This window comes from Podarcis raffonei, chromosome 12 (assembly GCF_027172205.1).
Source record: "Podarcis raffonei isolate rPodRaf1 chromosome 12, rPodRaf1.pri, whole genome shotgun sequence".
In the NCBI taxonomy this organism is placed as follows: Eukaryota; Metazoa; Chordata; class Lepidosauria; order Squamata; family Lacertidae; genus Podarcis; species Podarcis raffonei.
This window is the reverse complement of record NC_070613.1, coordinates 1,134,494-1,161,472: the sequence shown is the minus strand read 5'-3', so window position 1 is coordinate 1,161,472 and position 26,979 is coordinate 1,134,494. Positions and strand designations below refer to the sequence as shown.

The following is a 26,979-nucleotide window of genomic DNA, read 5'->3' as shown; positions in this document are numbered from 1 at the left end:
AATCTAAGTACAGTAACAGGTTCATGGACAGATGGGTATTTTTGGGAATAATCCATTTAATGATCACATTCATCCTTAGGCTGCTTTCCTGTTGCAATCCTATGAGTATTTGTTGACCGATGTCTTTATTTACTTTAGTGAATCTGAAATAGAGAACAGTAGAAGAGGACGGGGTGGGGTGGAGAATGCTCAGAGTGTGGGGCACCCGCACAGGCTCACCCAGGGAATTCTCTGTGGGTGCCAGGATATCTGACCCACCAGTCGATTTAATCCGGCCCCTGTGGCACTAGGTAAAATCCTTTTTAAAAAGCTCAACAACTTTGGTTGGCCCTCGCGCATGTTCACGTCATCAAATCTGGCCCTCTTTGAAAAAAGTTTGGGCCCCCCTGATCTAAAGTGTTTGCTGCTCCTGCTAAGGCTCTTTTTCATATCAGATGTAGGTTTTCTGCTCCACAACAGAGCTATAAGCCCTCTTTCCTTTTCAAAAAAAATATTTTTAATTAGATTTTGCATTTTAAACATTAAATTCATATCAAATATATATAAAAAATACAATTCCCAAATCCCCCCTTATTTCCCTCAACTTCCTCTTCTGGGTTTTTTTACATCTCAACTTTTCCTGCCTGCTCTAATATATTTTAATATCAAAATCTTTAACTTAGTTAAAATTGTACTCTTCCCATTTTCACATCCTCATTATATAGTCCCATTATTTATTTTGTTGCTATAAGCCTCTTTCCTGTCAATCCCCAGCACTCTCTCAAAATTCAAAATTTTTTTTTACTTTTATTTATTTCATGAAATATACCCTGCCTGCTTGTAAAAAAACACAACAATCTCAAGATAAACAAAAAGATTTACAAAGAGATAAAACAAGAAAATAAAAAAAAATCTACAACCATGCTTTAGAACATACAAAAAGCTAAAATACTGGAAAAATTAAAATTCACATCCACTATCTAAGCATCTGGAAATGTGCTCACTGGTCCACAAGGTTGGCAGCCCCTGCCTAATCACAGGGATTTCTCCCTTGTGCCACAGAATATTCTCTCCGTCTCCTCTCCCTTCATGCAATAACCTGCCTGAAGTTTGCCTGTGATATTTGGCTGAATCTTTTTCAGAAACTCCTCAGGTAAATACAAAAACTAGATACACAATAGAACAAACCACCCAGAATCCCAACTAGACTCAAAGATTCTCAAGACTGCCTCTTGGTAGAGGCTTGGTGAGAATCTCAGGTGTCACGTCTTTGGTTTTATAGTAATAGAACTGCTCTATTCTGCCTTCACAGGACACCTAGAGTCCTGTATCCAGTTTGGGGCACCCACGATTTGAGAAGATATGGACAATCTGGAACATGCGCAGAGGAGAGGGACCTAGGTGATCAAGAGTCTGGAAACCAAGCCTTGTAAGGCACAGTTGAGGGATCTGGATATGCTTGGCCTACAAAAGGAGACTGAGAAGAGATATATGATGTCCATCTTCAAATATCTAATAGGCTGTCACATGGAAAAAGCCTGTTTTCTCCTGCTCTGGACCCAAACCAATGGATTCAAGTTACAAGAAAATAGAATACTAAATATCAGAAAGGACTTTCTGCAGGTAAGATGTATTCAGCTATGTAATGGACTCCATCAGAAGGTGGTGGGTTCTCCTTCCTTTGAATTTTTGAAGCAGAGGTTGAATAACTATCTGTCATAGTGGATATTCCAGCATTCAAGGGGGAGGGACTAGATGATCCGCAGAGTCCCTTCAACTCTACAATCCTTTGATTCTCTCCGCTGTGAGTTCTTTGATGGAACATTAGATTGGCATGACGGCTGAAGCCCTTTCCACATTCCAAGCACGGATATGGTTTCTCCCCCATATGGATTCTTTGATGCGAAGCAAGACGTCTCTTGGAATTGAAGCTTTTTCCACATTCTAAGCATTTAAATGGTTTCTCGCCACTGTGAGTCATTTGATGGGAAGTGAGATTGGAACTCTGAATGAAGCTCTTTCCACATTCCATGCACTGATACGGTTTCTCCCCTGTATGAATCCTTTGATGTGAAGTGAGACTATCCTTCCGGCCGAAGCTTTTTCCACATTCTAAGCACGGATATGGATTTTCTCCTGTATGAATTCTTTGGTGGGAAGTTAACATTTTCTTCCAATTGAACCTCTTTCCACACTCCCAGCAATGATATGGTTTCTCTCCTGTATGAATTCTTTGATGGGAAATGAGACCATCCTTCCGACTAAAGCTTTTTCCACATTCCGTGCACTGATAAGGTTTCTCCCCACTGTGAGTTATTTGATGGGAAGTGAGAGCAGCCCTCTGACTGAAGGTCTTTCCACATTCCAAGCACTGATATGGTTTCTCTCCTGTATGAATTCTTTGATGGGACCTGAGACCATCCTTCCGACTGAAGCTTTTTCCACATTCCAAGCACTGAGATGGTTTCTCCCTGGTATGAATTCTTTGATGGGAAGTGAGACTATCTTTTCGACTGAAGCTCTTTCCACATTCCAAACACTGGAATGGTTTCTCCCCTGTATGAATTCTTTGATGGACTGTGAAATGGGCCCTGTTTCTGAAGCTCTTTCCACATGCCAGGCACTGATATGGTTTCTCCCCGGTATGAATTCTTTGATGGGAAGTGAGTCTTTTCTTCCAAATGAAACTCTTTCCACATTCTAAGCAGTGAAATGGTTTCTCTCCTGTATGAATTCTTTGATGGGAAGTGAGACTTTTTGTCTGACTGAAGGTCTTTCCACATTCTTGGCACTGAAATGGTTTCTCCCTGTTGTGAGTTCTTTGATGAGAGGTGAAGTTGGATTTCTGACAGAAGTTCATTCCACATTCTGAATACTGATAGAGTTTCTTCCCCAAGAGATTTTTTAGATGGGAAATGGAGTGTGAGCTCTGGCTGAAATTCCCATGTCCCGGATATTTAAATGACTTCTTCTCTATGTGGATTTTGTCGTGCTCTCCCTTATTTTTATTTTCCAATTCATCACCAGCTGCAACAAAGAGAGAAACTGAGTCTAGTTTCAAGAAGAAATGCAAATTCAAAATATGGGAACCTGAGATTTGAAAAGCCAGACTCTTTTCTCCAATGGATTTTGTTTAGCACAATCATGGAATCCGCACCACCTCCAACGTCATTCATCTCTTTGGTCAAACAAAAATGGAAACAAGCAAAATCAAATAACCTGACAGAAGCTACTCCAACTCAAAACCAAGATTTTAACAAGCCTGACCAGTTCACACCAGCCTGATAATGGTTTAAAAAGGCATCAGTGGAGGAAGAATATTCAAAGTGGGAAACAGTAGATAGCACTGCATTCAAGCTGAGCTGTAGCGGGGGAGGGTGTTAGAATCCCAGATGCTGTAGGAAGTACATCAAAATATTGGAGGTTCATCATGTGCAGATATGTAAAGAATTTCAAAACAGATCTTGTGTTCCAACAGGGAGCCTTACCAAGCGAGTCCATGATCTTACGATTCTCCTCCATGACGTCCTTATGCAGAGATCTCTGGTCAGGATCCAGCAACACCCACTCCCCGTCTGTGAAACGAACAGCTACATCTTCAAAGCAAACTGAACCCTACAAGAAAAAGAAAAGCATATTCCTTTTAGACACAATAAAGATTATCTTCCACACAGGGAAAAGTCCTAGAACAGATGATTAAACAGTCTGGGAGCACTTAGAAAAGGATGCTGTGATTACTAAGATATAGCATGGGTTTCTCAAAAACAAGACTTGCCAGACAAATCTCTCTCTTTTTTTTTTTACATAATTACAAGCTTGGTGGATCAGGGGAATGCTGTGTGTGTGGTATATCTTGATTTCAGTAAGACTTTTGACAGTGTCCTCCATGATATTTTTATGGTGAAGCTGGTAACATATGGGCTGGATAAGGTAACCTGTGGATTAGTTGCTCTACAATTCTATGATTCTGTGAAATATAAGATGGGGGAAATCTGGCTTACCAGTAGTACCTATGAAAAGGATCTAGGGGGTCTTAGTGCTTTTTTTCTTTAAAAATGTTTAGGGGTACTCTCATTTTCCTACTCACGTTGAAATACTGCCCCTCAATGAGGCCAAACTTAGATTCACAAAGTGTTTAGGGGTATGCGTACCCCTCCGTCCCCCCAGAAAAAAAGCACTGGTCTTAGTAGACCACGAGTTTAACATGAGATGACTGTGTGATGCAGGAGCAAAAAAAGCTAATTGCCTTCTAGGCTGCATCCAACAGAGATCTAGTGTCCAGATCAAGGAAAGTAACAGTCCTGCTCTGTTCTGCCCTGGTCAGACCACACCTGGAATCCCTTGTGCAGTTACGGGCACCATAATTTAAGAACGATATTGACAAGCTGGAATTGGAATGTGTGCGGGGCGTGTGTCTGAAAACCAAGCCTTATGAGGCATTCTTGAAGGAGCTTTATTTGTTTAGCCTGGAAAAAAGGAGACTGAGAGGAGATATGATAACCATCTTCAAATATGTAAAGGTCTGTCACGTGGAAGATGGCTCAAGGAACAAGAGGGAAGAGGGAACAAGATGGAGGAAGCCTCTTTTCTCCTGCCCTGCACAGTAGGACCAAACCAATGGATCCAAGTTACAAGAAAAAAGCTACATGTTCAGGGAAGTTTTTAATGTGTGCTATTTTAACATATTTTTAATCTTTGTTGGAAGCCGCCCAGAGTGGCTGGAGAAACCCAGCCAGAAGGGCGGGGTACAAATAATAAATTGTTATTATCATTATTATTACTATGCTAAACATGAGGAAGAACTTCCTGCAGGTAAGAACTATTCAGCAGAGGAACCAACTCCCTCAGAAGGTGATGGGTTGTCCTTCCTTGGAGGTTGTTAAGCAGAGCTTGGATGGCCATCTGTCATGGATGATTTTGCTGAAATTATTGCATTGCAGAAGGTTGGATTAGATGACCCTTGGGATCCCTTCCAACTCTCCAAGTCTACATTCCTATTGCTCTCTTGTTTCCTGCCTATTAATTATTGTGTTGTTTTAATGGGATTGTTTAGCTGCACAGTTGAGTTATGGATGCTTCTTTTCAGGTCTTCATGGAATTCTTCATTGCCTTTTAACGATGGGTCTTAATCTAGGTGTGAACAGGTGGAACTCCACAAGGTGGTCTTCCAACCATTCCATCTGTCCAAGGATTCCTCTCTGCTTCTACTCTCCCCATGCGCTGTTCTGGGCGGAGGAGAGACTTTCCTGATGCCCTAAAGCCAACTTCAAGGGGTGCCTGGGTGGAAACAAGGGAAGCCATTGTGCAACTGATGGAGCCACTTAGCTGAATCCTGACAACGGTTTTGTATGGTTTCTTGACGGCATCAAAGCCCATATCAGCATTCAAGAATTAGAATAAAATATAGTGATAAATAATGCTGGCGCTATTCAGAAGGCAAGGTGAGGCTGCTGTGCATTATTCTCAGAATTGCAGATACAGCCCTTCTTGACAGCAGCTTTGGCAAAAGCCCAAGGGAGGAGGAGAGACATTTCTTCAAGCCAAAAGGCAGCCTGGCTTCCCCTCTTTCCCCACAAGGCTCCTTCTTCCTACCTGGTCTGGTTCCACAGCCCCTGCTTCTCCTTCACCACCATGAGGAGATCTTGCCAGTGTCATTGTGTCACCTGCAAGAGACAAAGGGGGATGTCATGAGGTCATGCTTCTCTGAGAGGAGAAACGGTGCCTCTCTCACTTAAGATGGGCCTCAGAAAGTCTCCCCTGCGGAATGCAATTCGGTGTTTGTACCCATAATTTAGTTCTGCAAAAATACATCTCTCCTTTTCTGGGCTCTTGGCCCCAAATGTCCCCCCCCCCAAAGAGGAAAGGAACCCACCAATTAGTTTCAAAATCCACAGAACGTGACCAAACAGAGAAAAAGCTCCTTCCTCCTTACCCAGTGTCCTCTCTCTGGTGACCAACAGAGTCTTCTCTGTCTCAGGGAAATCCAGGCTCCTTTCTGCAAACAGATCCTTTCCCTGATAGAACAAAGATTTAAAACAGAGAATGGGGAGCAGGATTACAAAAGGAATGACAGAGGAAAATTTTGGGGGTATCTGATATCATTCCTTGGATGCTTCCCCCCCCCAAAAGGATGGACGATTAGGAGAGCATTTTGGAGATACTCTCCCTCCTGTTTGAAGCCCCTTGGGAGTATCCAGAGGACAGTCTCTCTCACCTGCTGCTCTGCCTGCTTCCTCTCCTCTGCCTGACTCAGGAGGAATCCTTCGCCCAGGGCCACCGCCTGGGAACTGGTCTCCGCTCCACATTCCCTCACCCAGCTCTCCATCTCCAGTGGAAGGACAGCCAGGAACTGCTCCAAGATCACCAGGTCCAGCATCTCAGCTTTCGTGTGCCTTTCTGGCTTCAGCCACTGATGGTCAAAGTGGTAGAATCGACCACAAACCTCTCGGGGTCCTTCAGTCACCTGGTGGCACAACTGCCTGAACTGCTGGCTCTGCACATCTGAGCAGAGGGTGTCCACCTCTCCCAGGATCTTCTGCACAGAGTTTTCCCATAATCCCCCACTGCTCCCAGTTTGGATGACATGGCCTCTTCCTGCTTCAGGGCCAGCTGAGTCTTGCTTATCCATCTGGGCTCTCAGAAAGCCTCCAAGATATTAAAAGAAAGCCCTTGTTCGTCTGTCCTAAGCAGAGGCGTCTGCAAATCCTACAAAGCAAATACATTGTTCTGTTATAATAATAATAATAATTATTATTATTATTATTATTATTATTATTATTTATACCCCGCCCTCCCCAGCCAAGGCTGGGCTCAGGGTGGCTAACAAGCAATAATAAAAACAAGTTGAATGAATAAAACTTAAAACAAGATTAAAATACAACATTAAAATAATGGAACATTAAAATATTAATATATAGCCTCATCGCAGGAGGAGAAGGAAAAGAAAAAAGAGAGGGAGGGAATCAAATTGGCTCCAAGCCAAAGGCCAGGCGGAACAACTCTGTCTTACAGGCCCTGCGGAAGGAAATCAGATCCTGCAGGGCCCTGGTCTCATGAGGCAGAGCGTTCCACCAGGCCGGGGCCAGTGTTGAAAAGGCCCTGGCTCTGGTTGAGGCTAATCTAACTTCCTTAGGGCCCAGGACCACTAGGGTGTTGCTATTTATGTACCTTGAGGCTCTCCGTGGGGCATACCGGGAGAGGCGGTCCTGTAGGTACGAGGGTCCTAGGCCGTGAAGGGCTTTAAAGGTCAAAAGCAGCACCTTGAACCTGATCCTGTACCCCACCGGTGCCAGTGCAGCTGGAAAAGCACTGGGTGAATATGCTCCCATGGCAGGGACCCCGTGAGGAGCCTCGCTGCAGCATTCTGCACCCGCTGAAGCTTCTGGGACAGCTTCAAGGGCAGCCCCGCGTAGAGCGAATTACAGTAGTCAAGCCTGGAGGTGACCATTGCATGGATCACTGTGGCCAGGTCGGGGCGGGAAAGGTAAGGGACAATCTGTTATGAAACAGATACATGGCCACAGGAAGAACAAAGTTCTCTGAGCAAGCGTGGATGAGTCTTGCTAAGAAGCAGGGCTGGAATTCATCACAGCCCAGACTCTGAGCCTTCTTCAAGATAGGAGCAAACAAACAAACAAAAGGAAAGAGAAGTAAGCCTCCGGCCCTCATAGAAGGAAAGTTGTCCAGGCAGGATGATGAATCTGCCTAGCTGCTCCTTTCTTTCAGTATTTTCAGTCAAGGAATGAATCAGAACTGGTATTGGCAAGAGAATCATTCTTACTGGGTTTAATTTGAACACTAGGCTGGATTGCGGGTCCCAACCCTGGAGGCCTAAGAGTTGCTCTCCCTCTCACTATATCTCTTGATACACATTAAAGATTTCCTGGTTTACAAAAGTATGTGCAATGTCTCTGACTTGGGGGTCCCCCCATGCATGATCTGAACAGCCCCCCAATGCACCCTCCCCTGCAGTCCTGGGACCCCCTTCTCCCCATTGACCCAAAGCGGGGAGAGAGAGGAGACTCACCAAATCCCGGGAGGCGCCCCCAAGGCAGCACTTGCAGAGAGAGACGAAAGCCGGGCTCCCTTTGCAGGAAGGGGCTTTTGCTCTGCCCTCCTCCCGCCTTTATTCCTGGTCTCTCCGGGAATCCAGCTCAGCCGAGCGCACCGAGCTCCCGACTCGCTCCCTCTGCGCGCTTTTTCTCTCCGAAGCAGGAGTCCAGGCGGAGGGAGCCCCGCGCATTGCGCGCACCCGGAGGAGAGGCTTTATTTCTGGGGGACCCTCCTGGCCGGGGTGGGTTCTGAGCTGCTTCCTCCCTTGGCCAGGAACAGGGAAAAGGCTTTGCAAGAAGCGGGAAGCCCCTTGCTAGAACCCTGGAATGGGAGAGGGGAAGAGGAGGAGGGATAATCCTCTCTGCGATTTAAATAACAATGAAACAAAAGCTCTGCTGTAGAGCATCGATCTATGCATGTCCTTGCGAGGATAGACAATGCCTTCCTTTGGTGTGGAAGAGCCTCTGACTTCTGGCTGCAAAACCTCATCAGTCTCCTCAGGAAGGGACCCCAAGGGTCATCCAGTCCAACCCCTGCAATGCAGGAATCTCAGCTAAGAAAAAAGCACACCAAGAACTCAGGCCGATGTAAATTTCAATAGTGGGAGTGGTCCCTACTCACAAGTCAATAGTCAGTTGTAACAAAAACTAATCCATTCAAAAGTATGTATTCTGACAAGGATTACAAACTCAAGTAGAGATTACAGATTCTAACAGAGATTACAAACTCAAACTAATAAAGATATGTATAACAATAATTTGTTACAAAGATTTTCTCTTTCTCACTCGACAATAATGTTGATCCTTATAATTTATCAGCTTGCAGATGGAGACTCAGTTTCAATCATAGAGCAGAAGTCAATTATGGATCAGAAACCAGGACAGGGCCCTGTTTCATTTTTTTAAAAAAGATATTTATTAAGATTTTCAATTTTTATACAAACAAAAAACAAACAAATTTTTTTTAAAAAAGACATATAGTTCAAAATACAATCTTTTCAGTAACATATTTCTCTGACCTCCTCATACCCCCCCTTCTTGTATTCCCTTTTAAATTCTTTGTTCAGCAAATCCTTACCTTAAAGCATTACAGCTTATAATATCACCTTATTTTCTATCCAAAACCTTTTTTTTCATCCATATTCCTTTATATCATTACAGCTAGAAACCACTCAATTTCAATCCAACATCATTCAACATTCCTTAATTTTACAGTATTTCTGTAAGCAGTCCTTAAATTTTTTCCAATCTTCTTCTGCCGACTCTTCTCCCTGGTCACGGATTCTGCTCGTCATTTCTGCCAATCCCATACAGTCAATCAGTTTCATCTGCCATTCTTCCAGAGTGGGTAGATCTTACGTCTTCCAATACTTTGCGATGAGTATTCTTGCTGCTGTTGTAGCATACATAAAAAAAAGTTCTGTCCTTCTTTGGCACCACTTGGCCGGCCATGCCCAAGAGAAAGGCCTCTGGTTTCTTCAAGAAGGTATATTTAAATACCTTTTTCAATTCATTATATATCATTTCCCAGAAAGCCTTAATCCTGGGACACGTCCACCAAAGGTGAAAGAATGTACCTTCATTTTCCTTACATTTCCAACATTTATTATCGGGCAAATGGTAAATTTTTGCAAGCTTGACTGGGGTCATGTACCACCTATATATCATTTTCATAATATTTTCTCTTAAGGCATTACATGCCGTAAATTTAATCCCGGTGGTCCACAACTGTTCCCAGTCAGCAAACATAATATTGTGTCCAACGTCTTGTGCCCACTTAATCATTACAGATTTAACCGTCTCATCCTGGGTATTCCATTTCAGCAGCAAGTTATACATTTTTGACAAAGTCTTAGTTTTGGATTCTAACAATTCTGTTTCCAATTTAGATTTTTCCACCTGGAAACCAACTTTCTTGTCCAAATTGTAAACCTCCATTATCTGGTAATAATGAAGCCAATCTCGCACTTTATCTTTCAATTTCTCAAAACTCTGCAATTTCAGTCTGTCCCCTTCTTGTTCCAAAATTTCCCAGTATTTTGGCCATTTGGCCTCCATGTTAAGTTTTCTCTGAGCCTTAGGACAGGGCCCTGTTTCAATGTATTCACCTTCATCAGCTAATTTTTAAAGGGTCGTGTAAGTTTGAAGACTTTCAGATAAATATATCCTATTATTTTCTACGTTTCTCAGGGATAACAACTACGTGTGGGTAGATCAACATGTATCTTGAGCTTTTCTGTGCGTTTTCCAGCCTCTGCTTAAAAACCTCCAGGGAAGTAGAGTCCACCCCCCGCCCAGGAAGTGGGCTCCAATGTTCTTACGCTTTGTTAAAAACAAAGTAATATTCCCGTGCTGCTGGCCCTGAACAAAGGGTTGGTTCAAGTAAAAACATGCCTTCAACCAAGTTGGGCCCCTGGTCCCTTGCGCTGCATAGGAACTGGCCGTGTCTCCACCATTCCAGGAAGCGGGTGTTCCCAGCCCTTATGTTCTTCAAGACTCACTTCTGGGTTTGATCCTGGAAGTCAAGGCGTGTGGAACCAGAAACGAGCAGGAGAACCAAGATCACAAGCAAAGCGGATTTGAGATGTGTGTTGAAATCAGACCGTTTATAAACTCAGAAAGAAAACGTGTGAGAATGGGGAAAGCAGAGCATCAAAAGGAATGTTTGTGTGATAGGAGAGAATCAAAGCGAAGAGGAACACATAAAGCGATTAGCGTGTGAAATAGCTAAAGAGGAAGGCTATAGGCAGAAAAAACAATGAACTCTATGGAAAAAGCTTACTATTCTTAATATTCCCTACCCACTCTCTCATACCACGTCCAACACATAAAAGTTATACAATAAGAAAACCAAAGAAGGCAAAATAAATGTGCAAACTGCCACCCTGGTGGCGGAGACGACTGAAGGTAGAAGTGAAGGCTCTTCCTGCAGTCCTCATGGGGAAACTGGGGGGAGTTTAGAAATAGCCTTTTGCTGGAAAGGGAGAGGGGAAGCCCCTTCCACCACAGCCAAGTCCCTCTCAGACCGAGAGCAGATCAAACTTCAGGGGCACTTCAGGCCAGAAGAGCCCAGCCATTAAGCCCAGAGGCACTTGGATGGGGGGCAATGAGGGCAGGACAAGGGAAGTGTTTCCAGCTCTTCTTCGATGGGAAATGTTGACCTCGTCTTGCTGGCCCAGTGGGTCAAGGCTCACTGGGATTGTGCTGATAGTGGTGCTTTCATGCTTTTCCTGCTTTTCAGAGGCCCTCGGCTGTTGTCTTTCTTGCTGCGTATTAAAACCAATAAGTTATCTGCAGAAAGGGAGATGTGACGTCTCAAATAAAGCTAGTGGGTTGTAATTTGACTAAATGAGTGTGCCAGCAAAAAGATTTGCACTAGTGCAAGGAGGCATCCCCGCCTCACTCTCCTTCCTCCCAGTGCACCTTGTGTATCCCCCACATCTGCTCTCAAGGGTTGGGGGACTCCCAGAGCAGATTTGGGGGGAGGGAGAGGAGAGGGGGAGAGCGTTCCATTGCACAATGAGAAATCCTTACACGGGCGCTGCCAGCCTTTGGGGCCAGTGAAAACAAAAATATTTCCTTCTTCCGTTATGGCTTATCCAAGAGCCCGTAAAGGTAAAGGGGCCCCTGACCATTAGGTCCAGTCGTGACTGACTCTGGGGTTGCGGCGCTCATCTCGCTTTACTGGCCGAGGGAGACGGCGTACAGCTTCGGGGTCATGTGGCCAGCATGACTAAACCACTTCTGGCAAACCAGAGCAGCGCACAGAAACGCTATTTACCTTCCTGCCATTTATCTACTTGCACTTTGATGTGCTTTCGAACTTCTAGGTTGGCAGGAGCAGGGACCGAGCAGCGGGAGCTCACCCCATCCATATAGAGTCCTTAAGTGGGTTCTCTATTGGTAGGAGAAAATAACAGAGGCCAACCAGAGAATATTGAGAAGCAAAGCAGCTAGGAAGCCTGATCTTTATTAAAGCTGTTGCAACAGGGGGCTCCTCTCACACGGAGGACCCAGAACCAAGGTGTGCCTGCCCTTATATAGACATTTTTAATTCCCTGCCCTACCCTGTGGTTTAAATATGTAACCCACATGTCTGAAGCAGCACAGGAAGACAGTCCTGAAACCATTCCCAAGCTGACCAAATGTTTCTCTGAAAGGAGGGAGGAGGTGAAAAAAACCTTCCTTGTTACAGGAATTTAGTAATCACCATTTCAAAGGAATGGCCAGACTACCAGGAAAGGTAATCAGATAACAGATAACCTGTCAGACAGGAAAACAGCAACATTCAAATTTCTGTTGTAGACCGCCTTTTCTGTGATGTAGGTATGATGTATGAAGGGGTAGTCTTGAGCTCCAGGGCAGTACAAGGGGAAATACACGAAGGTGCATGAAAGCCCCACTATCGGTTGACCCACCGGGATGACCCCTCCTCCTGCTTCTTGCAGAGCCTTTTCCCTGCCAGCTGCTCCTCCCGTTCGTGGCCAAGGGAGGGGGCAGCTCAGAGCCCAGCCAGGACAGCCCCCCCAAAATTAAGCCTCTCTTCTGGCTGCGCGCGATGCCCGGGGCTCCTCCGGGATTCCTGCTTTCCAGAGGGACGGGGCGAGGGGTGAGCTTGCTCCGCTCGGCTTTGCAAGGGTTAAAAGGAGCGGAGCCGGATTACTAAAGGGGGGAAGGAAGAAAGGCAGCTTTTCCAGAGCAGAGTCCCTTGCTGCCAGGGGAGGAATGTGCATATTTTGTCTTCCTTCTGTGCAAGCGCTGCCTCTGCGGCGTCTCCTGGGATCTGGTGAGTCTCCTCTCTTTTCCCCCTTCGGGTACATTGGGGAGAAGGGGGGGTCCCAGGGCTGCAGGGGGAGGGTGCCTGTTCAGATGCTTGGAGCCCCCCATAAAAAATCGGGGAGCAGAGGTTTCTCCCCCTTCCTGAAAAACGAAAGCCAGGGCGGGGGCGAGTTTGCAAGAAGTCTGCAACTCTCTTCTTACTTTGGATCCCAACTCTGTTTGCCACGGAGTGTGTGTGTGTGTGTGTGTAGTTCTTTGGATCAGGAAAAAAGGCGTGCAAATTAATCTCACATTTATGCCTGAATGTATCCTTTCGACTTGACAGGTCAGGAAAGATACCTAGCTTTATAAATTCGTAGGAAAATCCATACTTTAACCGATTCTCCTCATTCCCACGCCATTTTAACCCTTAGAGAAAGGTGAATTTGGGCTCCCCCCCTCCTTCCATGGACCAAGAAGCGGGAAGTCACGTAGGCAGCAGGAACAGGGCATCCCGCCATAATTCCCCAAGCATGAGAGCACGTTCACGGCCCCCCACCCAGGGAGTGACCAGGGGGGCAACACTAGACATCCAGAGGCAGTTTAGTAAGTTGGGTGTTCTGAAAGCCCATCTCCAGAGAAGCCCTGAGGGCAAGGAGATGTCAAGAGTTTTATTGTTCTTTCAGTGGTGGGGGCTGTTGTAAACAAAATCTGCCCTTCTTCCCCTATGGGGTCTCCAAGAGCCCATATAGAGTCCTTAAGTGGGTTCTCTATTGGTAGGAGAAAATAACAGAGGCCAACCAGAGAATATTGAGAAGCAAAGCAGCTAGGAAGCCTGATCTTTATTAAAGCTGTTGCAACAGGGGGCTCCTCTCACACGGAGGACCCAGAACCAAGCCGTGCCTGCCCTTATATAGACATTTTTAATTCCCTGCCCTGGAGCTCAAGACCACCCCTCCATACATCATACATACATCACAGAAGGGGTGTAACCCAAGACCACCACCCACAAACATCATACCTACATCACAGAAAAGGCGGTCTACAACAGAAATTTGAATGTTGTTTTTTTTCCTGTCTGTCAGGTTATCTGATAATGCCTTAGTCTGGCCATTTCTTTGAAATGGTGATTTCCCAATTCCTGAGACAATGGGAAGGTTCCCTCACCCCCTCCCCCTTTGCAGAGAAAACATTTGGTCAGTTTGGGAGTCAAAATGGTTTCAGGGCGGTCTTTCTGTGCTGCTCCAGACATGTGGTCCACATATCTATGTGTGCGCTTGGTTGGTACATTTATGAACATTTATTATATATATAAGACCTTAAAATTTTTTATTACAGTACTTAAGAGGTGTTGGGAAAGATGTCTGATAAAGTGACCTAATGTTGAACTTGTGTAACCCTTGTATAAAGGTAAAGGTACCCCTGACCGTTAGGTCCAGTCGTGAACGACTCTGGGCTTGCACGTTGCATGCTCATCTCGCTCTATAGGCTGAGGGAGCCGGTGTTTGTCTGCAGACAGCTTCCGGGTCATGTGGCCAGCATGACTGAGCCACTTCTGGCGAACCAGAGCAGCACACAGAAACATCCTTTACATTCCCGCCAGAGCGGTACCTATTTATCTACTCGCACTTTGAGGTGCTTTCGAACTGCTAGGTTGGCAGGAACAGGGACCAAGCAACGGGAGCTCACTCCGTCGCGGGGATTCGAACCACGACCTTCTGATCAGCAAGCCCTAGGCTCCATGGTTTAGACCACAGCGCCACCCGCGTCCTTATGTACCCCTCGCCATTTGTGACATGCTAGTGATGTAGTGATGATGTATCAATGATGCCTCTCAAAGTGTACTCTGGGGGAAAGAGGGAAGGTTTAAAAGTCGATGTCACCACATGCTCAGGTTTCTTACTCCTGTGGGGACCTGTTGTGCAACAATAAAGATCATGGTCTACTGACGACTGTTTTGCTCCAAATTACTTGGCTGGAACCTCCTTCCTCTACTGACTTCATGGACCTGCAGGGGACTTGCATCCCGACGAGCTGGGCTATTGAGTAGTCTCTTGCCCCAGAATATTTTCCTCTTAACAGCAGAAAATAAATAAGGGCTGTTGGAAGATTGAGGTGTTAACGGAGAAATCTGAGGGTTCCCTTGGACAAAAAACAAGGACACCAGCCAGGAAGACCAGAGCAAAACAGCAGCCAGTCAGCTTGGTCTTTATTGAAGACAGTTGCGACAGAACTCCCACCTGCCACCAGGTGGAACAAGATGGAAGCCCCGAACAAAAGAGACCCCAAACTTTTATTAGCTGCTAATCCCCATGTTACACCCCCTTCAAACTACATCACTAATACATCATGGTTACATCAAGAAAGGTGAGGTCTGGTGGCTGTAATCTGAGCATCGTGGACCCTGCCCCATGGTTCCCCTTGCCCTCCACCAAACACCCATCAAGTGGAACAAAAGAGATCTTTACATTTCCCTGTTTCCCAGCCAAGTTCATCACACCCTTTTGTCTTCATCTGCGTTTGTTATTTCTGGAATGGCTACCTGTCTGGCACTCAGGTATCAGGATGCCAGGAATTATCACTCAGGCAGAGGGGCTGCTGAGTAGCTGAGCTCACATGTCTATTTGAATTTCTGAAGTTTTCCCAGTGAGCCAGTACATAGGTACATTTATCAGCGAATTCTTACATTTGGTATCGTGCAGCAAAGGCCCTTTGAATACCGTATTTTTTGCACCATAACACTCACTTTTTTCCTCCTAGAAAGTAAGGAGAAATGTCTGTGCGTGTTATGGAGGGAATGCCTACGGGTGGCATGCCTACGGATTTTCCTCCTCTAAAAACTACGTGCGTGTTATGGTCGGGTGCGTGTTATAGAGCGAAAAATACGGTAGATAGGAAGAACCTGTGATGGGGTGTTTTGTGGGGACAAGTCACAAAAGTCACAAAAGCGATTGTGCTGATTTTGGTAGTGGGCTGCAATGTGTACGATATCTGCTGGAGGGGCAACCCCCCCCAACCTATACATAAATTCCTGCAACAAAGGGCAGAAAAAAGAAAGCGTTTTTTCATGCAGTGCAGAGTTAAACCTATGGAACTCCCTCCCACAATAGGCCACCAAGCTAGAGGGCTTTAAAAGCAGGAGGAGCTCTTTAAAGCTTTTTAGAAGCGTTTAGCCAGGATGGCTCTGCTTTGTCCTCCTCAGTTGGAGATAGGGATGCTTCTGAATTGCAATTGCTGGAATTACACTTGGTATAACCTCACTTGTCATTCACAGTTCTGTCTTCATTCATTGACTGAAAACGCTGAAAGTCAGGAGCAACTAAGCTGATCCATCTGACAGAAATTCCGTTTCTGTTTCCTGCACATTTTGCATAGTAACTTCCAGGAGGACAAGATGCTGGCTGCTTTTCCATCTTCTTCTCTGTCTTCTTTCTGTAAAGAAAGGTCAGAGTTTGGGCTGCAGTGTAGTCTATCCCTAGTTCCCAGCAAAACTCATCCATGCTTAGTCAGGGACCCTCTTTTTTCTCCTGACCGTGTATCAATTTCATATGTATTTGCTTTGCAGGATTTACCTCTGCTTAGGACAGACGGAACTGGGCAGAAGACCAAGGGCTTCCTTCTGATCTCTTGGGGGATTCCTGAGAGCCCAAATGGATGAGCAAGATTCATCTGGCCCAGAAGGAGGAAGAGGCCATGCCAAACAAACTGGGAGCAGTGGGGGATTCTGGGAAAACTCTGTGCAGGAGATCCTGGGTGAGGAGGACACCCTCCACTCTGATATGAAGAGCCAGCAGTTCAGGCTGTTCTGCTACCAGGAGACTGAAGGACCCCGAGAGGTTTGTGGTCGATTCTGCCACCTTGACCATCAGTGGCTGAAGCCAGAAAGGCACACAAAAGCTGAGATGCTGGACCTGGTGATCTTGGAGCAGTTCCTGGCTGTCCTTCCCCCGGAGATGGAGAGCTGGGTGAGGGAATGTGGAGCGGAGACCAGTTCCCAGGCGGTGGCCCTGGCCGAAGGATTCCTCCTGAGTCAGGCAGAGGAGAGGAAGCAGGCAGAGCAGCAGGTGAGAGAGACTTTCCTCTGGATACTCCCAAGGGGCTCTGAACAGAAGGGAGAGTATCCCCAAACCCTCTTCTAATGGCCCATCCATTTTTGGAAAGCATTAAGTGGATCATATTAGATACCCCTAAATCTTTTGCTTCTGCCATTAATTTTCCAATCCTTCTTCCCGTTCTCTGTTTTGAATCTTTGTTTCTCTTTCAGGGAAAGGATCTGTTTGCAGAAAGGAGCCAAGATTCTTCTGAGGCAGAGAAGACTCTGTTGGACGCCAGAGAGAGGCCACTGGGTAAGGAGGAAGGAGTTTTTTCGCTGTTTGGTCACATTCTGTTTGTTTTGGAACTATTCTGTAGGTTCTTTTAATCATTTGGGGCCAACACCCCAAAGGAGGGGAGATGTGTTTTTGCACAACTAACCTATGAAATGGGTACAAACATCAACATTCACTCAGCAGGTGAGGCTTTTAGAAAGGCTCTTCTGTGTTTAGTGCTGCGCTGCTTAAACCTCTGAGAAGCAGGCGCTAAGACTTCCCACTTACCTTTTTGTCCTGCAGCTGACAGAAGGACGATGGCAAGAGCTCCTCATCCATCTTTTCCTGGTGGAGGGGAAGCAGTGGCTGTGGAAGGAATTCAGGTAGGAGGAAGGAGCATTGTGGGAAGGAGGCTGAGGGACGGGGCAGCCAGGTGCCTCTGGGTCAGGATGAATCCCTCTCCTCATCTTGGTTTCTGTCATGCCTGTCCTTAACAAAGGCCTAAAATGCAATTCTAGGAGGTTAATAAACAGCCATCTCACCTTAACTGGCCTTATGAATATTGCTGGTATTATTTATCTGTAGTTGTAGTTTTATTTATTGATTTCCCATTTAATATTAAAATAGGCTTCTAACCATAAAAATAATAGTGGCCAGGATTCACCAAATGAGCCCCATCAGTTGCGCTTTCTCCCTCCTTCCCCTCCTGTGACCCGCTGCACCCCCTTGAAGTTGGTCTTAGGGCATTGGGGAGGTTTCCCCCTCCAGAACAGCAGACGGGGGGAGGAAAGAGGGGATCCTTCCATCTGGGAAACAGGGACGCTTGCGCAGACTGATTTGAGGAATGCCATGTGGAGCTCCACCCATTTACACATAGATTAATACCCATCATTAAAAGACACAATGAAAGACATGTAAAAAAGCATCCATAATTAAAATGTGCAACCAAACAATCCCATTAAAAGAACACAGCAATTAACAGGCAGAAAACTACAAAGCAATGTGTAGTAGATAATCTGTATGTTGTCTAAGAAGGGGACCTTTCCCTTTTTATTTTAGGGTCTGGTGGGCTTTGAAGATGTAGCTGTTCATTTTGCAGACGAGGAGTGGGCATTGCTGGATCCTGACCAGAGAGCTCTGCATAAGGAAGTCATGGAGGAGAATCGTGGGATCATGGACTCTCTCGGTAAGGCTCCCTGTTGGATCATATTATCTGCTTAGAAATATATTTTTATGGTGCTCTACAGTGCTGGCTACAGCATCTGATATTTTAACATCCCACAGCTCACCTAGATTGGAGGGCTATCTGCTGTTTTGTCAGTGAATATTCTTTCTCCAATTTTGCCATTTTAAACCACAATCAGGCTGCACTGATCTGCCCAGGACTTTTAAAATGTAGGCTTCGAAGTTATTAGGGAAATTGAAGTAACTTCTGTCATCTTATTTGTTTTTGCTTGTGTGCATTTTTGGTAGTCCAAAGAGACGACAGACATTGGAGATGGCACAGATTTCATGGCTGGGCTCAACAAAATCCATTAAAGAAGAGATTCTGGCTTTTGGATCCTTGTTGTTCCAATATTATTATTTTTTGAAAAATAATTTTTATTCATTTTCAATACAAATCTTCCAATTACTAACAGAACAAATCACAAACAATATTGCCAAGTATATATTCCAAATTCAAATAATTTCAAAAGGGGGACTCTCCAAGGCCTGGATTTCAAGAGATAATGTCTATAATTAGTCCTCTGCTTTCTTCCTTGTTCTAATCCAAATTCATAATTCTGTTGTTAACCATCCTCATCTTCTCAATTAGTCAGTCACTGGACCATCTTGTTGGACAAGTCCTTATATCTATAAGTATGCAGGAGGTGTTTTATTCAATATGATCCATATCATTCTTTGTCAGATTAACTTGTAACACAGTCCTCCTTCAATCTGCCATTTCTTGCTCTGAAAGATTCTGGGCCTTCATCCAAGGTTAAAAAACAATGATGAAGTGTTCTCTTAATGAGCTGGTATTTCAAAGATATGTCTCCAATAATTGCTGTAGTGTAGGATGTACTTCTCAGTCAGTAAGTTATATGAAAGTAATTTCCGGTTTCTCTAACAAAATCCATGCCAGCTTTCCTGGGCCCTAGGAAAACTGGCAGGAATCCATAAATCACAATCAGACTCTCTTCAAACCATATACGAAAATAATCCAAACAAATATATTTTTATATGAAGTATCCCCTTTTATAATCCAAAAGGTATCTCCATCTCCTCAGAGGTTTCTTCTTTCCTTGCTGTGCAACAACAACAGTCGCCATTTTTTTGTTCCCCTCCTCAGCCTGAGCCACTTTCGTTTCTGATCTTATTTTGCCAGATCAAATTAGGGCTCTCCGCCAAGAACTATACAAGTATGTATCCAATTAGTCTTTACACCTCCTGCATTTCCTTTAGGTAATTAACTTTTTCTTTCCTGGTGAGGTTTGCCAAATCATGAAGCAGCAAATATAACGAAAACAAAAGAACGGCAGCCACTCACCTCATTAATCCAAATGCCAAAAGAAGAATCGCTTTGAACTTGGTGTCCAGCGACTGTATTATTTGCCAGATTGTTTCTTTTATCTCCTTCCATCCAGAACACGCCTGTTTTTAGTCTGAATCTTATTAATTTTTAGAAAGCAGGTATCCCCTGCTCATGGGAGTGGCTCTGGAGCGTGCCCAGTTTCATCCCAGGCTCGGCACCCAGTGTCCCAGCTGCCACATCTTGTTGCAGGTGGCTGATAAAGGAAATCTGTGGGTGAGACAGCCCCCCCCCGCCCTGGAGGGGTCAGCAGGACTAATTACCCTCATATTATCCCTGAATTTCTGGCACGACCCGTGGTCCGATCTCATGAGAGTCAGCCATTTCCCTCAACAAGAAACAGGAAGCTGGTTGTTCCAATATTTAAGACCTGCATTTCCTCTTGAAGTTTTAATCAGTTTCTCTCTTTGTTGCAGGTGGCGATGAACTGGAAAAGAAGAATAAGGGAGAGCATTTCAAAATCCGCATGGAGGAGAAGCCATTTAAATATCCGGGACATGGGAATTTCAGTCAGAGCTCCCACTCCACTCCCCATCTAATAAATCTCTTGGGAAAGAAACCCTATCAGTATTCGGAATGTGAAAAGAACTTCTGTCAAAAATCCAACCTCTCTTCCAATGAAATAAATCACAGCGGGGAGAAACCATATCAATGCTTGGAATGTGGAAAGAGCTTCAGTCAGAAGGCCAATCTCACTTCCCATCAAAGAATTCATACAGGGGAGAAACCATATCTGTGCACGGAATGTGGAAAGAGCTTCGCCTGGAAGAAAAGTCTCACTTCCCATGAAATAATACATACGGGGAAGAAACTATATCCGTGCTTTGAATGTGGAAAGAGCTTCAGTCATAGCATCACCCTCACAGTCCATCAAAGAATCCATACTGGTGAGAAACCATATGAGTGCTTGGAGTGTGGAAAGAGCTTCCGTCAAAGGGCTGCTCTGGCTTCCCATCAAATAACTCACAGCGGGGAGAAACCATATCAGTGCATGGAATGCGGAAAGAGTTTCGGTCGGAAGGATAGTCTCACTTCCCATCAAATAATTCACACAGGGAAGAAGCCATATCAGTGCTTAGAGTGTGGAAAGAGCTTCAGTCGAAAGAATGTTCTCAGTTGTCATGAAAGAATTCACACAGGGGAGAAACCATATCAGTGCTTGGAATGTGGAAAGTGCTTCCCTCAGAGTGCCAGTCTCATGTACCATCAAAGAATCCATACAGGGGAGAAACAATATCAGTGCACAAAATGTGAGAAGAACTTCATTAATATGGCCTCTCTCACTTCCCATCAGATAACTCACAGTGGGGAGAAATTATACCTGTGCATAGAATGTGGAAAGAGCTTTCATTGGAAGAAAAGTCTCATGTCCCATCAAAGAATTCATAAAGGGGAGAAACCATATCTGTGTGTTGAATGTGGAAAGAGCTTCAGTCAGAGGACCAGTCTCATAATCCATCAAAGAATTCATACAGGTGAGAAACCATACCAGTGCTTGGCATGTGGAAAAAGCTTTAGTCGGAAGGATAGCCTTACTTCCCATCAAAGAATTCACACTGGGGATAAACCATTTATATGCTTGGAATGTGGAAACAGCTTCAATTCCAAGAGGAGTCTCACTTCCCATCAAAGAATCCATACGGTGGAGAAACCATAGCAGTGATTGGAATGTGAAAAGAGCTTCAGACATAGCTCCAATCTCACTCTCTATGAAATAGCTCATGACGGGGGGGGGGGGAATCACAGAGTCATATAATTGTATCAGGGCAGGGACTCTGCAGGTCATCTAGTCCATCCCTCCACAATGCAGCAATCTTCACCCTCTGCTTAAAACCCACCAAGAGAGAGAAACCACCACCTTCTGAGGCAGCCGGTTCCACTTTGAAAGAGCTTTTACCTGCAGAAGATTCTTCCTGATGTTTAGTCTGCATCTCTTCTTCTTATTACTAGTTTAATTTATATACCGCCCTATACCCGGGGGTCTCAGGGCAGTTCTCAGAGTAAAATCAAGGTATAAAACCAGAAAATACATAATAAGAATAAAAACAACCACCCAATAGCCCCCCCAATATGCAAATACACTTAAATCTGGGGTGCAATTACGCTGGAGCACAATAATATAAACTGAAAATAAAATGCTTACAACTTGCAACTTAAATTCTTGCAACTTGCATCCATTGGTGCGGGTCCTCTTCTCCAGAGTAGGAGAAAACAGGTTTGCCTCATCTGCTATGCGATGAAACCTGCCAGAATGGATGGCAATGTTGAATATAACTTCTCTCAGGATGTGTGCCAAATCAGAAGATTGCTGATGATTGATGAAAGCCCTTACCAGGGATTCATTAAAGGGGAATTGTTGTGGAATCGCAAAGATATTGGGTCCAGAAGACTAATTTGACACCGGGAATAAAAAAAACTGAAGCAATAAAATTCATGTTTCTTTATTAATAGACCTTCCTACCGTGTATAAAACATAGACTATCATGTTTAAAGCAAGCGATAATACTTCCCCAATGTTCTTGAAAGGTTGATCTCCTCAGATTAGTGAGATAAAGGAAGCCTTGAAAGGAGAGTTATTAGTTTTCCTCTCAGTCATTCTGTGTTTTATATTGCTGTGTTGTGGTATTCAATGCTTGTAAAAGTGTGTTGTTTTGTGCCTAAGGCCAATCGGTAGATTGATAACTTTGATAAAGTGTGGTCATAATCCTTGAAACGGTTATGATCACGGGGGGGGGGGGGGAATGATATAAGAATTAGTGACCCCAGGTGTATATTTTTATTGTTTTAATAATATTTCAGTGTTTCACTTGAATTGCATTTAACCTTTTAGAATGTATTAGGCTTCTTTTTGTGTGTGTTCTGCATTTGTGAATCTCCCCCCTTTTACGCTACATTCCGTCTCTCCTTATCTGACCCAGAAAGTGGCACAAATGACAAGATGTTTTCCTATGTCAGTCATGAGGTAGCACCAGGGAAGAAATCCTTGGAAGTTTCCTGATAGATGGAGAAATGTCAATAAAGACTGCTCATAGGCTTGGTTGCCAGGGCAACGAGGGACATCCAGTACCAGAAATGGTCAAATGGCCTGGGCACATCGGGGCCGCTCCAAGGTGATTGCAGGGGTGAAGATACCAGGATGGAGCCATGCGTGTTTTCTGTCCAATGACCTGTGACCTTTCTTGACACATGTAAAGGAGATGTTTTATGTTTAAGATTGCTTTATTTTATTTTTATTAAAGATTTTATTGATTTACAAAAGTGTTTGCAATGTCTTTCTCTCATATTTTTCCACCCATGTATCATTTTTACAAATCAGTTTCATTTGTTGAGACATTAGGAAGAATGGGGGTAAGAGGTGGAGGGGAGAAAGGTGAGTGGGGGTGGGGTCGGGTGGTGATGTTTCTATTTTACTTGCTATATGTAGGGTTTGGTGTCAGCGTTGCTTGTGCAGGTTCTTTGCTGTTCACTTATGTTCCTTTGGTGTTGGCCTAGGGTGTGGTTGGCTGTGGTGATCTTTGTTTTCGTGTGTGAGTGAGGTGGGTGGGTGTTTTGGATCAGGTTAGCCATATTGATTTGTATGCTGTTGGTGGATTTTTGTCGTTGTCTTGTTGGGCTGTGTATGTGATAAAGGGGAGCCATACCGGGGTGAAGGCGTTGTCTTCTATTTGTCTCCATGTCATAGAATCATAGAATCATAGAGTTGGAAGAGACCACAAGGGCCATCGAGTCCAACCCCCTGCCAAGCAGGAAACACCATCAGAGCACTCCTGACATATGGTTGTCAAGCCTCTGCTTAAAGACCTCCAAAGAAGGAGACTCCACCACACTCCTTGGCAGTTTCAGTTTATTGACACTCCTTGTCAGTTTCAGTTTATTGGCAATTTTTTCTAGTAAGGCCCATACTATTTGGTACCATTGGTCCATGCTTACTCCTGACAGGTCTCTCCAGTGTCTGGTTACGATGTTTCTGGCTGCTGAGAGTAGGTGGGTTATGAGTTCTTTGTAGTGTAAGTGGGCATTGTTGTCTTGGAAGATGTTTAGTAGGGCCAATTCTGGGGTGATTTCTAATACTTGTTTGGTTATTTTACTTATTTCTTGTATGGTTGTCCAGAATAGTTGGATTTTGGGGCACTCCCACCCCACTACATGTGGAGATATGTGCCTGTGGAGGTGCACCCTCTTTCATTTTGAAGTGCCTTGGGGCAGACCTTCTCAACTGGCACATTGAGTTGAGTGAGCGCTGTCCTATTGCAATAGCTATAATAAACGCTGGGTCCCTAAATCCAGATGGTGGAGGTGAAAAATAGTTTCCTTGGTTCTATGGTTTATTCAAGAGGTGGTTGCTCTTCACTTGGGTAACAAACAAGGTGGTGTAGAAGTGAATTCTTACCACACAGTGGTAAGCCATTTTTAGATGGCTATTCTATCTCCTCTCTCTCTCCTCTTTTCCAAGCTAAAGATATCCCTCAACCATTCGTCATAGGACTTGGTTTCCATACGCTTGCCCTCCTCTGTACATGTTCCTGTTTGTTGGTTTTTTATTCTTGTTCTGTAGACTAGTCTGATTTTTATTGTATTTTGTGTAAAAAAATAATCAATAACAATACCTTTAAAAAAAAGAACACACATGTAGCCAGTATATGTTTGGCTAATCGGAAGTCGCTGATTCTGACTATGCTGGTCTACGGCTGTAATAAAGTGTTGTTGTTGATTCTGGCATCCCTTTCTCTTTTGGCTGTTTCCTTGATTTCATTCTCCAAATCAGTATCTCTCTGGGTATTTTGGTCAGGGGAATGATAGCTTGTTCCAAGTCCTACATTTTGAGCAGACAGCAGAGAGGAATGTGTGTCTTGGTTAATTGGTGATTAATTTACAGTCTGGTTTTGAAAAGCTGAACTAGTTCTAACTGGTTTTAAACTGAAGAACGAAACTTACAGCTGAATCCATAGCATATATGCCACTCTTCCTTCCCCTATCAAAAAACTGCAGCTTGCACTGAGATACACCTACGTTGTTGATTCTGAGATGGCTCTCCTGCGAACTTGGTCTGTGCCACATGAAACCATAGATCAATGGATTTCTCTTTTTTGATACCCGCCTCTCTAAAATTGGGATCTCATCTAAGCTTCTGGCTCCTCAAGATATTCCTGCTGGGGCAGAGCTGAAAACTTAAGTTTCTAAAGCGTTATTGCCCCTAGGATTGAGTTCTGAGGCTTTATTTTTTTATATATACTGGATTTAGCTCCTCGCACACAGTGCTTTCACCATGCCCTTGTTAGAATTTCAATGGATTCAGCAAACAAATGGGGATACTTAGCCCTGCAGTTACAGAGCTGCTCAACTCAGTTTTTCCTCTGATGCTGTGTCACTGGCATTGAGATCGGCTGTGCCCTGAGAACATTTGTGCATGCTTGCTTTATATCTGCAGCTGCAGGAAGGCGGATTGTGCACTTCACTGATCATTTGAGCATCTGCAAGCCAAAGCCTATTAAAGTATAAAGTGGAAGAGAACATAACTCTTTCCCGATACCTTTTCTCCCAGGACTTTTTGTTCTCCAAGAGAAAAATTTCGAAAGGAGATTGCAGCATGAAGCTGTTAGATTGCAGTTCATGAAACGGTTTGATTTTGTCACCTTTGGCTGGGATGGGGAGAATAGATTCTTATGTGTTATTCTGATGTACATGTGCTATTTATTTATTTTTATTTATTAGCTAATTATAGTGACATCCCACCTTCCAAGGAGCTCAAGGCACCATACATGGTCTTCTCCCAGCAACACAGGGAAGCAGGTCAGGCTCAGAGACAGTGACAGAGTGGGGATTCGAACCTTGGTCTCCCAGGTCCTAGTCCATCCAACACTCTCCACTCCCATCATCCCTGACCACCTTAGGGATGATGGGACTTGTAGTCCAACAACATCTGGGGACCCAAGGTGGAGAGAGGCTGCTCTACACATTACACCAGAGTGGCTCTCTTATGCATGGCGACCCACACCAGGCAAGCCCCTTCTCTCGCTGGGGGAATGTGTAAGTGGGACTCCTGCTTCTCTCAGAGATTTCTCACCAAGGTCCTATGGCCCGCTGGGGACTCCTTTGTTGGGTTTAGCATCCTCTTGCACTGATGCTACCATGTTTTTTATGATGACAAGGACATGGGATCATAGGGGGCTCCTTTATCCCACGTCAACTAGCTCTGATTTGTCTCCACAGACTGCAGGTGTTCTCCAAGGTCTCAAAGGACATTCCCAGCCCTATCTGAAGATGGTGGTGGTTGAAGCCATAGCTCTATAGGCCACTCTTCACAAACCCAGAGTTTGTGTTTTCTTGGAATGACTGTGGTGGAGACTGTGGTGTCTTTAGGATATATGGTTTATTCACACATATCTACAACCTGACCCTGCAATGGAGGAGATCACAGCATCAATACCCCAATAAGTGATTGCTTGCCGCATAGTCGCATCCTTGTATTTCAACAAATCCAGCATTTCTCTGTCCAGCCCAATGCCTTGCTTCCAGCTTCCCCTACCCCTAACCCCACCCACCCTAACAACCTAACTCAAACCTAACCCTAAATCCCTAACCATAAGCCGGAACCTGAACATTAACCCCTAACCATAACCCAACCCTCAAGCTCTAATCCTAAACTTGACCCTGAACCCTGTACAATTATCCCCTGACCCTAAAGCTAACGACCCTCTAACCCCACACCCTACCCTGAACCTTAATCCCTAACCCCTGAATGCAACCCTTCTAACCAAACCCCAACACAAACCCCTAGCCACAAACACTAATGGTGACTTTAACCCAGGGGTAGTCAACCTTTTCATACCTACCGCCCACTAATGCATCTTTCTTGATGGTAAAATTTCCTTACCGCCCCCCAGTGCTTGATGGAAGGAGGAGTCGGCTTGTGCCGTAGAACCCCCCACCGCCCACCTGGAATCCTGAAACGCCCACTAGTGGGCGGTAGGGACCAGGCTGACAACCCCTGCTTTAACCCCTAATGTAACACTAACTGCAACTGCAACCCCTACCCCTCAACCACCTAATCCTACGCCCCTAACCCTGATCCCTGACTCCTCGTAAAATTCTATCACAGTTCTTCTTGTCTGTCTTCCTGTGTTCATCAAAATCAGGGGTCAGCAAACTTTTTCAGCAGGGGGCTGGTCCACTGTGCCTCAGACCTTGTTGGGGGCTGGACTATATTTTGAAGGGGGGGGGGGAGGAACGAATTCCTATGTCCCACAAATAACCCAGAGATGCATTTTAAATAAAAGCACACATTCTTCTCATCTAAAAATACGCTGATTCC

At 44.8% G+C, this 26,979-nt stretch overlaps 3 protein-coding genes across 5 annotated transcripts in view; 1 reads left to right on the top strand and 2 right to left on the bottom strand.

Moving 5' to 3' along the window:
• Positions 1–8,331, bottom strand: part of LOC128424000 (zinc finger protein 883-like) — a 75,421-nt gene extending 67,090 nt beyond the window's left edge. The window contains exons 1-2 of one of the 2 annotated variants that reach the window (XM_053409736.1): positions 8,006–8,331; positions 6,194–6,684 (exon numbers count right to left, since the gene is read on the bottom strand). In XM_053409736.1, coding sequence (XP_053265711.1) covers positions 6,194–6,607 — 414 coding nt within the window. In that variant the 5' untranslated portion in view covers positions 6,608–6,684; positions 8,006–8,331. Of the gene's footprint in view, positions 1–6,193; positions 6,685–8,005 lie in introns of those variants that run through there. The other variant, XM_053409739.1, reaches the window with a different exon arrangement.
• The window catches only part of LOC128423997 (gastrula zinc finger protein XlCGF26.1-like), a 62,156-nt gene extending 40,420 nt beyond the window's left edge, over positions 1–21,736 (top strand). The window contains exons 1-6 of one of the 2 annotated variants that reach the window (XM_053409730.1): positions 12,495–12,816; positions 16,354–16,852; positions 17,053–17,134; positions 17,399–17,478; positions 18,155–18,281; positions 20,084–21,736. In XM_053409730.1, coding sequence (XP_053265705.1) covers positions 16,439–16,852; positions 17,053–17,134; positions 17,399–17,478; positions 18,155–18,281; positions 20,084–21,324 — 1,944 coding nt within the window. In that variant the 5' untranslated portion in view covers positions 12,495–12,816; positions 16,354–16,438 and the 3' untranslated portion in view covers positions 21,325–21,736. Of the gene's footprint in view, positions 1–12,494; positions 12,817–16,353; positions 16,853–17,052; positions 17,135–17,398; positions 17,479–18,154; positions 18,288–20,083 lie in introns of those variants that run through there. The other variant, XM_053409732.1, reaches the window with a different exon arrangement.
• Positions 1–26,979, bottom strand: part of LOC128423995 (zinc finger protein 260-like) — a 46,016-nt gene that overhangs the window by 11,939 nt on the left and 7,098 nt on the right. The gene's annotated exons all lie outside the window — the stretch shown is intronic.